The following is a 15,573-nucleotide window of genomic DNA, read 5'->3' on the forward strand; positions in this document are numbered from 1 at the left end:
CTTCCATCTTGTCAGTCTGAAATTGCAAAACTAATAAAAACTGGTCACCTAGGATAAAGAAGCTGGACTGTCAGCTTTCCAGTGAAAAAGAAAAGATAATGCCTTGAAGCGGAAACAGGATCCTAGAAGTAAACAACAGGCTATGCAAATACTATTGCCAGGAAAATTCTGTGTTCTAGACAATGCCCTATGCTACCTTCATAAAGGACACTGGTGAAGAGACAGGATACAGTAGATCTTATAAAACCAAATGGGAAAAATGTTTGGCAGGCACCTTGCCAGTCTCATCAGAATGACGTCAAACCATAACAAAAGGGGGAGGTTAGCAAAAGCCAAGAACTAAATAAGCAGTCAAGGATTGGGGCCAAGAAAACAGAACACAAAGGGAGAAGGAGAAGGTCTCGTTGGGGATCCAGAGTTTTGCAGGACACTGCAACAGAGGTGGCAGTAGGTGGTACTCAGGAATTTCTACACCAACACACAGAATATGGGAAGTAAACAGGGAGAACTAGAGATCCTAATTTGAGAAGACAAATATGAAACTTGGTGGGATGATTGGCACATAGCACTGGAAGGCTACAGTTTATTCAAAAGGAACAAATCTAAGAGAAAGGGTAGGGGAGTTGCACTGTATACAAAAAAAAAAAATCCCATATACTTGTACAGAAATGTGTGAATCAGAGCATGGAAATCCTGTTTAAAGTATTTAGGTAAGAATAAAAGGAGGGAGAAAGAAAGGCAATACCATTGTGAGAATTTATTATAAACCACCTGGGCAAGCAGAAGAACAGATGAGGTCTTTCTGCATCAGTTGACCAATCTTTCAAAAAGGCATGCAATAGTGCTAATGGGAGGTTCAGTTATCCTGACATCTGCTGGGAATTTGCCAGCAAATTATTCTCCCTTGTGACCACAACTTCATTTGTCAGAAGGTGGAAGAAAGAACAAAGGGTTCTGCTGCCCTGGATCTAAACCTCACCAACAGGGAAGAATTGGTTGAAGTGAATGTGACTGCCACCCTGTGGGAAAGTGTTCATGTTATCCTTGAAGTTGTGGCATCAGATAAGGTGGAAGTGAGAAGAGTCAGATTTGCATACTGGACATTAGAACAGCAACTTCTGAAAAACTCTGAGGGAAAGTATGTCAAATCCAGTGGCTTCAAATCCTGAAAGAGAAAAGTATCCAGGAAGAATAGGACATTCTAAAACATGAGATACTGAAGGTGCCATTGCAAACAATTCCTTTAAGAAGGAAAAATGAGAGAAATACAATGAGGCCAATGTGGATACATGCAGAATTCTCTAAAAACACTGAAGAAAAAAAGGGACATATCTAGGAATTGGAAAAAGCAGAACATAAACAATACAAAGAATACAAGATAGTCTCCAAAACCTGTAGAAACTGTCAAAAATGCTAAAGCTCAGAATGAGCTAAAACTTGTAAGAGATACCAAACATAACAAAACAAAAAAAAAAAGGTTATTTGGGTTTGTTAGAAATAATAAATCAAAGAGAGTGGCAAGGAGAAAGTGGTGAAGCTGTAATGGGTGATGGTGAAAAGGAAGAACTTCTTAACTGCTATTTTGGGTCTGTCTTCTCTCAGAAGGAAGCCATAGCTGATCATGGGTATGCCACTGCGGGAAGGAAAGAACTATAGTTTAGGATAGACAAGGAGGGGGTAAGAGAGAACTTGGCTAATGTTAATTAATTTGCCAGATGATGTAGCCAGATGGATTATGTCCCAGGATACTGAATAAACAAGCAGAGGTAACTGCAGAAGCACTCTCACTAATCTTTGTGAACTCCTGGAAGTCTGGTTAGGTCTGAGAAGACTGAAGGGGAATAAATGTCATCTCCCTCTTCAAAAAGGGAAAGAAAAAGGATCCAGGAACCTAAGACCTGTCAATTTGACATTTATACAAGGCAAGATCTTCAAACAGATTATCAGTATGTGTTTGTCATAAAGAATCATACTAAGCTAACCCTATCTCCTACTTTGATAGAATTACTAGCTTAGTAGATCAGTGGAATGCCACAGATATATTATATCTGGTCTCAGCAAAGCCTTCAACAGAGAATCTCATCATATTTTCTTTCGTAACATGGTAAGATATGGGCTAGATAAAATATGGGTAAAATATGGGCTAAAACTAGATTAATTGCTATTAGATGGACTCATGGTTGGTTGAATGGCTGCACCCAAAGAGTACTCATTAATGGCTCCTCTTCGGTTTGGAGGGAAATATCATGTGGAGTGCCATAGACCTCTGTCCTGGCCCCTGTGCTGTTCAACATTTTTATCAATCACCTGGATGACAGACTTGAGGGGACACTTATAAAATTGGCAGATGACATCAAATTGGGAGGAGTGGCTATTACTTTAAATGAAAGAGAGAAGATTCAAATATACCTAGGGCTTGAACAGTAGGTAGAAGTGAATAAGATGAAATTAAACAAGGAGAAATGTAAAGTTCTGAATAGGAAAAATGTAAAGCACAAGTCCAGGATGGGAGAGAACTCACTTAGCACTAATATGTGTGAAAAGGACTTGAGTATCCTTGGAGACCATAAGGTAAACATGTGGCAGCAGCATGATGCAGCTCTTAAAAAAATAAATGTTATCTTGGGGTGTATTAACAGGAGCATAGAGTCCAGATCATGGGAAATAATTGTCCCACTCTACTCTGCCCCGGACATATCCCATTTGGAATACTGTGTCCAATTTGGGGTACCACAGCTCAAAAAGGACAGTGAGAAATTGGACCAAATTCAGAGAAGGGCTACCAAGATGGTGAAGGGTCTGGAAACCAAGCTCTATGAGGAACAGTTAAAGGAACTGGGTATGCTTAGCCTATAGGAGAGATGACAAAGAGGAAATAAGTTTGGGGTTTGGGGGTTGTTTGTTTTTTGTTTTCTGACATCCAAGCACAAAATAGACAGACTAAATTCTACTATGTCTTTTTTTTGGAGGGTGGGGGAAGGACTCTGATATCTCCAATCTTTTGCTCCTTGTAGAACTTGTAGCAGATATTTTGTTCTACTCCTCTGACCACTTTTGGACCCCAAATGTAAGTGTCCCCATTGTACAATCTGTTTGTTAAAACACTGAGCTGGACCCTAATTTTTGCAACTCAGTCCTACATTTCTGCATAATGACAAACCTGTGGTGGTCAGAAATCCCCTCATGTCCTGCATTTTTTTGTGCTCCTGCTTGGTGGATGCCTTTCAATAGTCTGAGGCTGGCTAAGCTTCTTGACATTTCAATTAAGTTTGCTACTGAGGATTTATCTTTGTTTTCTCCCTTAATATCACTCAGCAATGAACAGATAAACATGAGGGCTGAAAATTCAAGGAGTTGTGATCCACATATCTAAAAGGCATCTGTCTGGGTAGAAGCAACAGTATTCCAGTGCTTGGCAAACTAACAGGCATTGTCTTCTTGACTTTGTCTTCCAAGGGCATCATCTAGATGTCAAACATGAGCCTAACTAGAACTTAGGCTGAATCAGCCAATGACTCTGATGGTCCCAAAAAGCTTGTATTAATTTTTGGCGTTGATTTTTTTTCAGCCAAGAAGGTATCTGTAGCAGGCTATCTGTTTCCATAAAGCTGCAGGGTACCAAAGCCAGGAGAGAATATGAGGTGGCCAAATCTTTTTTTTTTTTTTAATTCCCCTATCAAACTGTTACACACAAGCATCAGAGCATTAATGAAAAACTATTCCACACAGGTAGCAATTGATGTCATTATTTATGATTAAATTTATTAGATAGCAGTACAACTGAATGTTAAGTCCAAGCAATCTATTTCATTACCTCCTTCCCTTCTCTTTTCCTGACAACCTGTATTTTTCATTACTTTTAGTTAAAAAGCAGTGCTTATTGTTTCCCCTGCCATTGCTTCATTAGAAAGCACAGGGCGACTAGATCTGGATTACTGGTTGAAACTTATTAATAAACACATTTGCACAGCCGATCATTCATGTCAATTGATGGGCTAAACTCTCAGATGCAGGTGAGACGGAGCATGTGGCTTTTAGTGTCTGCAAATGCTGCCACCTTTGTCTCCAGGGAAGCTCCTGGCTTCCCATTAATCTTGCCTTAATGAGATGTTGTACAGAAGCAAATGGAAAATTGCCACTGTTTCTTACTTATGTTTAGTTGTCACATCTTTTTGTTTGTGTATTTGTTTCTCAGCTGCCTGGATTTTCAGGGAAGGGTAGTTTAGCTGACTCATAACACAAAGCAGGGAACTTTTCAGCTGATGAATACCTAATGTGACATAAACATTGACATAAGGTACAGGTTCTTCCCCATGCCAGCCACATTAAGATCACTGTGAAGTAGCAACTTTCAAACTATCTCCTCTCCCATAGTTTGCTGAAATAGTTCACTGATGTGAAATGATCCCAAAATCACCATCACAAGTAATTATCTGCAAATTTTTCCAAAATGACTCCCTGAACAGGAACCTGATTTTAAAACAAGACCTATTTGATAGTTTAGTTTTTGGAAGAGTTCTCTAGATTATTCCAATTTCTACAATGAGTTGTTTGTGTACATGCCCACCAGATTACTTTAAAGTAGTGATTTTCAGCTGTGGTCCACAGAGATCTTCCAAGTGGCCCACAGCCTTCCCACCAGTTAGCTAGCTAAAAGCTTGCTCACCAACTCTCCACTTCTGCCCCAGCTCTCCCTCCCCATTCACCTCTCTGCCTTTCAACTCCTTTGATATCTTAAAGCTTCTCCAGTGTGATGTCACACAACTTCCATTTCCAACAAAAGTTCACTCTTGGTGGAGTTTGCAGGCTGCAGCCCTTAGTCATGTATCTTGTCTAGCACATGAATCAGTCTTGCTAACAGGAAGGGAGAAGTAGGAGGCTGCAATTCTGCCCCACTGCTGACCTGCCCGCTTTCTGCAAAGTGGACAACCAGTAGCCGTTTGTACTTTACAGAAGTATTTCTTATGCTCATTGAGTTCACTTTTGAGTTGTTTATCGTGCTAAGTTGCCTTTATTGGTTCACGAAAATGGATCAGTGGTTAAAAAAAGTTTGTTTAAGTGTACCATGTCAAGATGTGTAGTGAAATTCATAAAACTGATCATAGTGAATGAGTCTTGAGTGCAAGACTGTGAATCCATGTGTAGATATACTATGTGGAATTAAGAGCTTTCACAATCAACCAACAAAGTAAAGTATGAATAGGAAACATAATAAACATCTAAAAAATGGGATTTCATTGGGGTGGAAAACCACTCACCTCTAGTGCTTGTGCATTTTATGTTATGAACATTTGCAAATGATTCTATTAAGCTAAGGACTGTTGCTACTAAATATCACAAGGTACATAAAATAATTCAAATGCATACTGTATTGAGAAACCCAGCTTAAAATCTAAGTCCATGAGCATAAAGAATTATGAACACATGAAACCAAAGCAGCTTTTTCTGAGCTAAAGATGAATTCATGACTAAGTGATGAAGAGAGGCAGTTCCCTTCTTTCATACTTTCTCTTACATCAATAGTCACCATAAATCAATATATGGGTTTGATGATTAGAAAGAAATATTAGATGATTGAAAAAATGAAAGTTATGTTGTAACCCTAGAGTAGTAGTTTATCTATAACTGTTATAAAAGAAAATCGGAAGTCATTTCCTTATACTTCTTTTTTCTTTTTCTTTCTTTTTGCATTTTTGGCTTTGTTCTCTCTTTCTTTCCTTATTTTCTTCCTTTATCTTAAATATTAGTTCTTGTTAGTTTTTATCTTTCTTGTTTAAAATTTTTTAAAAGTTATTATAAAAAAATATAATAACTATAAGTCAAGGAAAACATGCAATATGAATGTAGGCCTCTCCCTGTATGAGTGTTCAGTTCTTCCTAAGTAAGCTGGCTTATTATGAAAAGTTACTCCACCCTCCTTAAGTGGGCTGTACCTTATTCAATGTGTTCAGGGCTTCCTGGGCAGCAGCAAGGGCTGGTTCAGCTTGTGCCAAGTCTTTCTCACAGTCCTTCTGTTTCTGCTGGACCTCCTGGGTAATCAAGGCCACCTTCTGCTCCTCCTCATCAGCAGTGGCTTTCTCTTTACTGACTTTCTCTGTCTCTATGCCCACTACCTGAATCAGCTGGTCTGCATCTTCATTCTTATGCTTCAGCTCCACCTCCTGAGCTGCCAGTTTGGCCTTCAGATCATCTACCTGGAGCAAAGATGAAGGAAAGCCATTCATAAACAAACCCCCCCCCCAAAAAACAAAACAAATTATTCGAAACCCTCAAGAAATAAAAAGATATATGAACAGCAGGAAACATTATTACAAATTTTATTATCCCACACACTCTAATAGGATGCTCATGCTTTGAGTCAGGCAAGACCAAGGAGGCATGGCTATTCTGTTGCAGCATCTGCCTTCTGGAATGATCTCTCCTGCCCTCCCCACCCACCCAATACATGGCTGGACCCAACCCTGCTGGCCTTTAGAAAGGCTCTTAAAACCTGGTTCTTTCTTTAGCATTGGGGCCATTTTAATTGAAGTTCCCACTTGGAGTGATGCAATATAAATTTGGGTTCCTGATCACCTCTTAATATTTGTGGTTTTTACCAATATTGTTTACTTGATACTTGTTGCTTGTACCCCACCCAGAACTGCAATTCTGCAGTTGGGCAGCCATAAATAAATAAATAAATAAATAAATAAATAAATAAATAAATAATTAATATAATCACTGACTGGCATTTTGTATGATTATTATAAAAGGATACAAGGTTCAAATTAAAAAGAACAGATGTTTCTAAAATCAATAGAAGTGAATAAAATAATTCACTATAATGCTATAAATGTAAATTATAAAATACTAAGGAATCTAAAAATTAAAATAAACAGGATTATAAGACTACTTTGTGAATTAAAAAATATGAAAATGCTTCTAAATATTAAGCTGCCAAGCAAGTATGTGTGTGCATATATGTAAATGTATATAAATCTCGTTAGGGTCAGTGACTGGTGAAATATAACAGGGGACTAAAAACATAAAACAACCTGAAAGACTTTTTTAAAAATTGAATTGTCCATTAATGAGATCCTAACTCTTAAAGGAATAGTTACTTGCATAAAGCAATGGAGGTCAAAAGAAATTTTGCAACTCCCCTAGAGATAGTAAGGTTCCTGTTCAACAGGAAGAAGCAAATGAAGTCATCCAACCCAACTAGTGAGACTACTATTAGTAAGTGGAGTTATAAGGATAGGACACAAGTTGCTATAGAAAATATGTCTAAGAAATATGCAAGCTTAGAGTTTCAGGTTCCTCCAGATCACAGGGGTGGGTTCACTCTGCAACCTTCCCTCCAAGATTGCAAAGGGCAAGATGTTAAAATGGGCTAAAGAAAAAGCTTGGCAGTGGGTTGGGCAGGTAATATTGAATAGATAATTTGTGGTGTGAATGGTTTCCTATTCATATGTTGCCAGAGACAGTGACCCAATTTACCCTATTCTACTTGAAAGGCTACATCAAATGCCTGCTGCCGGATACCATCTCTAGCTCTTGGAAACCCCTTGGCCAAGAGAGGTGCACTTGAGAAGCCTTGCTGGCATAAATTACTCTGAATTCTCATCTTCTAGAAAGTGGGAAATTTATCAAGTAGCTTCATAGCAGCTGAAGAGTTCTTACAGGCACTCCCAGGTTCGGCTTATGGTCATTCACTCACACACCCACAGCCTGTTGAGGTATGCAGATCTTGTAAGCCCCCCTTGCTTTCTACCTGGGCTTTCCAGATAGGTGCGGCTAGAGCAGACAAGACACAACAACAGCCCTGAGCAACAGCTAGGAAATAATTAGGGACAACACAAATCACTTCCAACCGAACACTGAGGCATAAAAGGTTCTTTGGAATACACAGAGACCCAGTGAATTTAAAGCTAACAGCAAAACTTTACTGGTTACAATGTACATTTGCTCTTTCTCACATGGGTACACACACACTCATCCACACTTACCCACGTCCTTCTCAACTAGGCTGCCAGGTACTAGCAAGAGGGATGGAAGCTGCCAAGCCCGGATCCAAAGACAACTCAAGGAGTGGATGGGCTTCAGGAACCCCTTTTATCCCCAAAAGTCCTTGCTTTGTTGATTCACAAGACTGGCAGCTACTCTTGCCTTGTTAATTTACAAGTCTGGTAGCTGTTGATGGGGGGGGGGCCATGTGCTCAGGCCCAAGTTCCTTCGTGTGGTTCAGGTGCCATCTTTTTCTTGGTTTCCTTAACAACTTGTTTCCTTCTTATCTACCTCTCCGAAAGGATCTTTCAGACGAGATTCCTGGCTTTTTGTCCTCTCTGATTATGTGCCTGCTTCATCTTTAGTTATCGCGGCTTCAGCCTAGTCTCACAGAATCACTAAGAAAAGTGAAAACTGAGCCAAAAATAAAGCCAGCATATGCAAGCCCTGGATTCCAGGGGGATCATTCAGGTTTCTAAACTGAGTGTTGCGTTGGAGACAGAGCAAAGTACTTGAAATAGTGTTCTTAGGAATCTGAACTGGGTCCTGTCTAAGGGCTTTAAGTTATTGTATGCACGTGCCTGGGAGCCATACAACATCTGAGAAATAGATTTAGCTTTAAAGAATGTTATGGCTGCAAGATTGTTCTTGTCTTCTTTGGTATAAAGGAAGTCCAGCGTGGCCTTGGTGCTGTTGCTAGTTTTATCAGAAACAGGTTTTATTTATTTATTTATTTTATTTTATTTTATTTTATTTATTTGTCAAATTTATATGGCCACCCATCTCACACAAAGTAACTCTGGGCCCTAATATTAAAACCTACTACAAACCAATTTAAAACACTAAACATAAATAGAAGGAAGACCACAAGTAGAACAATATTACACATAGTACAGCCAACATGTGGGCTCCCTATCACCCAGGGATCCCCAGGTTTGCCGAAAGAACACATTTTAAGGGCTTTCCGGAAGGCCATGAGGGTTGGGGCTAACCTCACCTCAGGAGGGATGATGTTCCAGTGGGCGGGTGCCATGGCAGAAAAGGCTTGCCTCCTAGGTCCCGTCAGAGGGAACACTTTTGCAGACGGGACCCACAGCATGCCTCTCCTGACGGGCCTGATGGGACAGGTAGAAGTAATCGGGATTTATAAAATTTACAAAAAATTTGGATAAAACAAAATGTATGTTTTTATTTGTTTGTTTAAAAGACCTATATGCCCACCCATCTTGTAAAACACAACTCTAGGTGGCTCTTAACAATAATGAAGCCCAGAATAAGAAAAACAAGAAAAAACAAGAAAACTAAGAAAATCAGGTGCCTGACCCTCCATCTCCAATCCATCAATCCCTGCAGTCCTTGGGCTTCCTATGCCAGTGCTGGGAGGAAAAGAGAGGCCTTTGTGGCCTTCCGGAAGGCTCAAAAGATGGGGGCCTGCTGGATCCCAAGGGAAGGGTATACCACAGGGTAGGGACTTCTATAGAAAAGACACGTTTCCCAGGTCCCACTAAATGGCAACGTTTAAGGGTTGGGACCTGGAATGTGCCCGCTCTATCTAGCCTACTGCAGCAGGCAGATATTCTCAGGGAGAGGCAGTTCCACAAATATCCTGGCCCCATGCCATATAAGACTTTGAAGTTGAATTCCACCTGAAAGAAACTGGGAGCCAGTGCAGCTCGCACAGCAGCGGGTATAACATGGGCAAACCAAGAGGCGCCAAGTACCGCACAGCCTGCTGCATTCAGGACCAGTTATAACTTCCTGGTGGTTCCAAGGGCAGCTCCATGTGGAGTGCATTGCAATAGACCAACCAGGAAGTTACCAAGGCATGAATGACTGTGAACAGGGCCTCCTAGTCCAGGAATGGGCACAATTAATGCACAAGACATATCTGTGCAAAGACCCAGTCATGGCTGCACCTGCTCCTTGAGCAGGAGTGGCAAGCCCAGGAGGACTCCCAAATTGTGCACCAGCTCTGTCTTGGGAAGTGCTATTCCACTGAGACACCTCACCAGATCCAGAGAGGGGGGCAACCCCCCAAAGCCACTCTGTCTTGCTGAGGTTGAGCCGAGTCAGTTCCGCCCGATCCAGGCACTGGGTCAGCCCCAAAAGTGTGTCAGCTGCTCAGCCAGGGATGATATACAATTGGGTATCATCAGCATACTGATAATGCTCACCCTGTGCCACTGACTGACCTGACCCAGCAGTTTCATGTAGATGTTAAAGAGAAGCAGCAAGAGACCCGAGCCCTGAGGTACCCCAAGTTGCAGGGGCCATAGGCTAGACTTCTCCCCCACCACTAACACCAACAGAACCAGCCATGGAGAAAGGAGGAGAACTACTGCAAGACAGTGCCTCCCACTCCCAATCTCTGAAGCCGGTCCAGAAGAATACCATGGTCAATGGTATCAAAAACCACTGAGAGATCCAGGAGGGGCAGGACAGTCACACCACCTCTATGCTGAGCCCTCCAAAGGCCATCCACAAATATGTCCAATGCCATCTCCATACTGTAACCCAAAGTAGAGAATATAGAGGATGGCCTGGATGGAGAGAGGGAAGATCTATTACCAAGGCAACAAAGATAAATGTAGCTTAAGCCCATACGAAGGAAGAGATTTATGAAAATATCTAAGACATACCCACCACCCCCACACACACCCACACAATTCACATGAACCTAAAAGGGGGAGGAGGGAAAGCACATTCAGACTTGCAAGATTCTGTTACTGTATGGAGCCATGTCCATGAAATACACTTTTGCTGAACAGCTAATCTGTTTTCAAGTCCTGTTGTTCTGATAGGAAGCATATTTACTCTTTGTTTGGAGGAACAGGATAAGCATTTCAATCAGCAAAACTCAGTGGCAGCATTTCATTTATTTATAGATCTTTGGACAATTGAAAAAAATTGAAGGAACACTTTTTCTTCCCATATTTCAGATACAGATTGTAACTTTCAGATTGTATAAAATAATTTTGTGATGGTGAATCTGCATATGAATAGAAAGTTTATCAGGTTTTAAAAATTCTGATGAGGCCATTAAGGGATTGGCTTGTCAAGCTCTATGCAATCTACAGATCAGGTACATAAAAAGAGAGAATCTAAAGTTGCAATCAAATCTCTCTCTCTCTCTCTGTAAGAAGAAATAGAATATACAGAGAAAACCATGTTTTAAAAAGTCTGAACAAAGCTGCAGAGAATATAGCAGAAATTAAAGGATTTAACAACAAAAGGAGGAGGTCCAACTATTAAGAACCATTTTTAATTGTTCCATTCTATTAAAAATGGAAGTAAGGAAAGGCAACAAAGCAAAAATATTAGACTTATGGACAGAAACTCTGGGAAAACTTTTTCAGAACAAAGCAAACCCTGAAAATACTTATGCTCAAATAACATAGTGCATGTCACAGTGTGTGACGATACTTTCCCGATATTTTCTGTTTTAAAGAGATTATTCCTGTGGGGAGCAATTTGTGAGTGGAGAAGCAGCAGGAGCAGTGGCACTTCTGCTTTCTGGCCTTACCTTTTCCTCCTTCAAATCACTGAGCAAGACGGGGCGGGGGGGGGGGTTGTTGTTTTTTTCCTAGAAAGTTTCAAACATATATTTGTCTCTGCAAATGTGCACTGAGTACCTGATGGGAGAGGAAGACATTCGAGATGCCAGGATCAAGAAATGGTGGGTATAGATATGTAAATGCCCTTCCTCTACATCACTTCTCCACTCCCAAGTATCACACTCAGAATCATACCTCTTGTTTGGAAAGTATTATCAAGAAAATATCCATCAGCTGACTTAACACATTATACTAATCTGTAATGTGCCTTGTTAGGGACTTATGCAAAATCTGCGAAAAAGAAGAAGGAGGAGGAGGAGGAAGAGGAAGAGGAAGAGGAGGTGGGGGGAGGCGGCGGAGATGATTTTGTGAATTATGACCTCCATTATCAAACCGAAGAGTCTGGAATAAACTCTGCTGCCACAGCATCAATATCAGCCATATAAAAACCATGCTAATTGGAACTCTAAACTTACAAGAAAGACCTATTGAGGGTAATTCCTAGGGTCCTGCATCTCTTTGCAGGCACGCTCTGCTGCAGTGTTGTCCAAACTTGGCCACTTTAAGATGAGTGGACTTCAACTCCAACATGGCTGGCTGGGGAATTCTGGGAGTTGAAGTCCACTCATCTTAAAGTGGCCAAGTTTGGACAACACTGCTCTGCTGTGAGGAAGATTTGGGCAGGTATTATTCCTTTGGAGCAACTGCAGCACGTGCCAGAAGACACTTCAGTAGGAGCAAAGCAGCTGACTCAGCCTGACCAGCCCAATGGTTCACAGAGGCAGAGCAATTCACTGCATTGACCCAAGATGAAGCATGTCATCAAGGGAGACTGACTATTCTCTGCTCAGGTTTAGGAACCGATAAGGAAAGTGGTGAGAAAAAGGAGGCAGAAGCTTGGCTTAGCTCATGTTATGGTTTCATGTTAATCTGATTATCAGCTCAACTTTGTCTTCAATGTTCATAAGTTGATTGTTCTCCAGACATTAAAGACACCTGCACACACAAAGGAGAGACTAACTAGTAACCAAGGCAACACAAGGCAAATTAAAAGAAGGGCAGAAATAACAATGTCAAATCCAGAGATACTTTTTCTGCTAGCACCTTCCCCTCTACATGCAGAATTGAGAGAACAGGAGCAACACCCTGGTCAATTCATCTCACTTGGCTCAGTAAATTAGCAATAATCACTAAATTGTAACTAATTAAGATGTACATTTCACTTCTTTGGAGAAAGAAGATGATCTGCCAGCTCTAAGAAACCTTTGATGGGAAGAAGAAAAAGCAAGCCACACTGAAGCAAAACCTGCACCTTGTGATTCGGTGTGCACAGAAAGAAAACCCGCACCCTAAATTAAGAGCGTTAAGAAGGATGCCAGCGTCCTACTTAATTCCAATTTAATTCCCATTGTCTGTACCAAACTTCAGGACGTTATATACCACATCAGGAAGCTTGGCAGTTAATTGGTACAGCACAAGAGTGTGAAGTCTACAATGCAATGATTTTTTTTTTTTAAAGGAAAGCAGTGCGAACAATTTGCCACAGATACAGGAAGACTAGTACAAGGCAACCTCTTTTTCTCAGCAGGAAGCACTCTTAAAATAAAGTGATTGCCCAAAGAGTCCTCCTTCCCAGCACGTCTCATGTTCACAGGAGGGAGGAAGAATGAAACATCAAACATTTCTGGAAATAAGGAAATAGTTGCAACAAGGAACAAAGAAGCAAAGGTTACTCCAAAAAAGAAACACCAAAACCCAGAACTCTTCTGACTGGCCAAAAGTTTTTCAAAGTTTTATTTTTTTAAAAAAAATGTATTTTAAAGCTAGAACAGCTAAGCAGCAAATTGAACAATGATTCAAAGTTGCAAATCAGAAGCTGGATGTTCCCCAAATAAGGCAATATCTCATTCAAGGGAGATCATTCTCTTACATTCAGCAAGAAACCAGAAAAGAATCAGATCAAGGAACCTTAGTGGTACTTTTAGATAAACTACAATTTATAAGCTGCCCTGAAAGTGCCTCAAAATATGCCCCATTTGGGGAGAAAAATCTTGACTTCTTTTTTCATAGTACCAACATTCTCCTACTACCTTTACCCTCTTCACATTTAGACCAGGTCAGTTCACTGTCTTTCTATGAGAATATGAAAGCAAAATTTGCAAAAGGTTATAAGGGTGTTTTTAAAGCCCATATACATCTCAGTTTGGAAATGATTACCCTGAAGATCCACTTTGAGGAAAGAGTGAAAGGTAAGGGAGCCAGGGTCTCAGTTCACACTCCTTACAGATTTTTGATGTTGTACCTTTACATTTTCTTGTTCAGAGGTTTCCATATGCCAGGTCAGGAAGCAACTATCCATATCAAATTGGCTCAAGGATTTCTGGCTGTTCATGCTGGAGGCCTGAATCCAATGGTACTGATTTAGCACCTCATGACCTACTGAACTCAGGGGGAAGTAACCTGTAGACAGAGACTTCAGGATTTGCTCTGGACAGATACACACTTTCTGCTTGGCCCTTTTCCAGTTCAGGCCACTCACTGCTTCCTGAACGTAGGAGTGGACGATGCTGTCTTCTTCCCATCCCAGCCTACTGAAATGCACCCTGTACACATGATTTCCATCTCTGAGTCAGAACTGCTTTTTTGTGACCCAAGCAGCCTTGAGCCCTTCAGAGTGGATGGTCCCTGCTGATGGTCCCTCATTCTGTTCTAGTGGCAGCCCTGGGTCCAACTGGCTGCAGTGCCAATTGTTTGCTTGTTTTTTCAGTCTTGCAATTGACCCAGTGATGGCCTGTTAAGTCAGCCTTTGACCCTAGAAACTCATGCTCCAGTCAACCCTGACAACTCCCAACGGGCATCCCACTGATTTCTGCTCAGCTGGGGCAAGCTTGCTCCCCTTGCTTTCTCAGCCCCCGTCCACAATACTGCAGGGCTTCCCTTCCTTTACTTTTTTAAACCATCTTTAAGCTAAAATATAAGAATATTGCTATTTTTTTTTCTGTGAAGCTGAATTATCAGTCCTTCCTTGCTACAGAGTTTCCACAGACATACAAAGGAAAGTAGGAACAAAAGAACAACCTGTTCCCTACTGATTATTGGGGCACTGGAGCTGCAACAGTACCATAAGGAAAAAAGACAGGGCCTGCATTAGTGTCAAAGGAGATTCTGAGGGCAGGGGTGTGTGTGACAGCATCCATGTGTGCAAACATCTGGGAAAGCAAAGGAAAGCCATACAGACTAGTGAGGAAGGAAGAGGAAAAGGCAGGCAGTCCCATCCCCACAGGAGCCAGCCAGCAAGGCATCCCTTCCCTGCATGGATCGAAAAGGCAAGAAGCGGGGGGAAAACCAGTCAGGTCTTCCAGTGACCACAGTCTAGAGCGAGCACCAGCCCAGCCCTATTGCCAGCCCACTGCAATCTGGAGAGGAATTTCTGAAGTTGGCTTAAGAAACAGCTGGGAGCATCAGTGCAGAATTGCCTTCTGTGGCCCCTGTTTATCCATTACTCTGCCTGCTCTTTTTATTTATTTAATTTTTATTTATCTAGTACAAAAGCTTCTATGAAACTTTAATCATGCAACTCTAAGGCTAGGGGTCTTATATTTGGTGGGAGGGCATTCTACAGGAGGCGCATTCTGGTAGAGAATATTGCTTCCAAGTCCCCTCTTGTCACATCTCACAAGGGTGGGGACTCTCAGCAAGCACCTCCACAGACATGCCTTGGGCTGTCAGGTTCTATTTGGAGCAGGTGGTCTTGAAGACACTTGGACCCCAAGCCCTGTAGAACTTCAAAGCACAACAGTAGCTTAAAAAGTGACTGAATTTACAGGAAAGCTGAGCCATTAACCATGGTTTACAAACAATATAATGTAAACAAAAATCAAGCAAAACAAAATATTATGGCTTAGTGAGATGTTCAACCAAGCCAGTATCTTCCTTTTTCCAGGAACAAAGCAGATAATATTCTAGCACAACTCCAGTTCCTGTTCTGCAGGATGAGGAAACATCAGGACTAAAAATAGCAGGGAATAAAACA

General features: G+C 41.2%; 1 protein-coding gene across 2 annotated transcripts in view; it reads right to left on the bottom strand.

Moving 5' to 3' along the window:
* DNAH9 (dynein axonemal heavy chain 9) overlaps positions 1-15,573 on the bottom strand; it is a 212,906-nt gene that overhangs the window by 81,630 nt on the left and 115,703 nt on the right. For both annotated transcript variants that reach the window (XM_088133503.1, XM_088133502.1), the window contains exon 49: positions 5,934-6,194. In XM_088133503.1, coding sequence (XP_087989629.1) covers positions 5,934-6,194 — 261 coding nt within the window. The remainder of the gene's footprint in view (positions 1-5,933; positions 6,195-15,573) is intronic.

Source organism: Python bivittatus, unplaced genomic scaffold (genome assembly GCF_059951505.1).
Source record: "Python bivittatus isolate LINGU-HERP-01145 unplaced genomic scaffold, Pbiv_v1 ctg000080_np1212, whole genome shotgun sequence".
Classification (NCBI taxonomy): Eukaryota; Metazoa; Chordata; class Lepidosauria; order Squamata; family Pythonidae; genus Python; species Python bivittatus.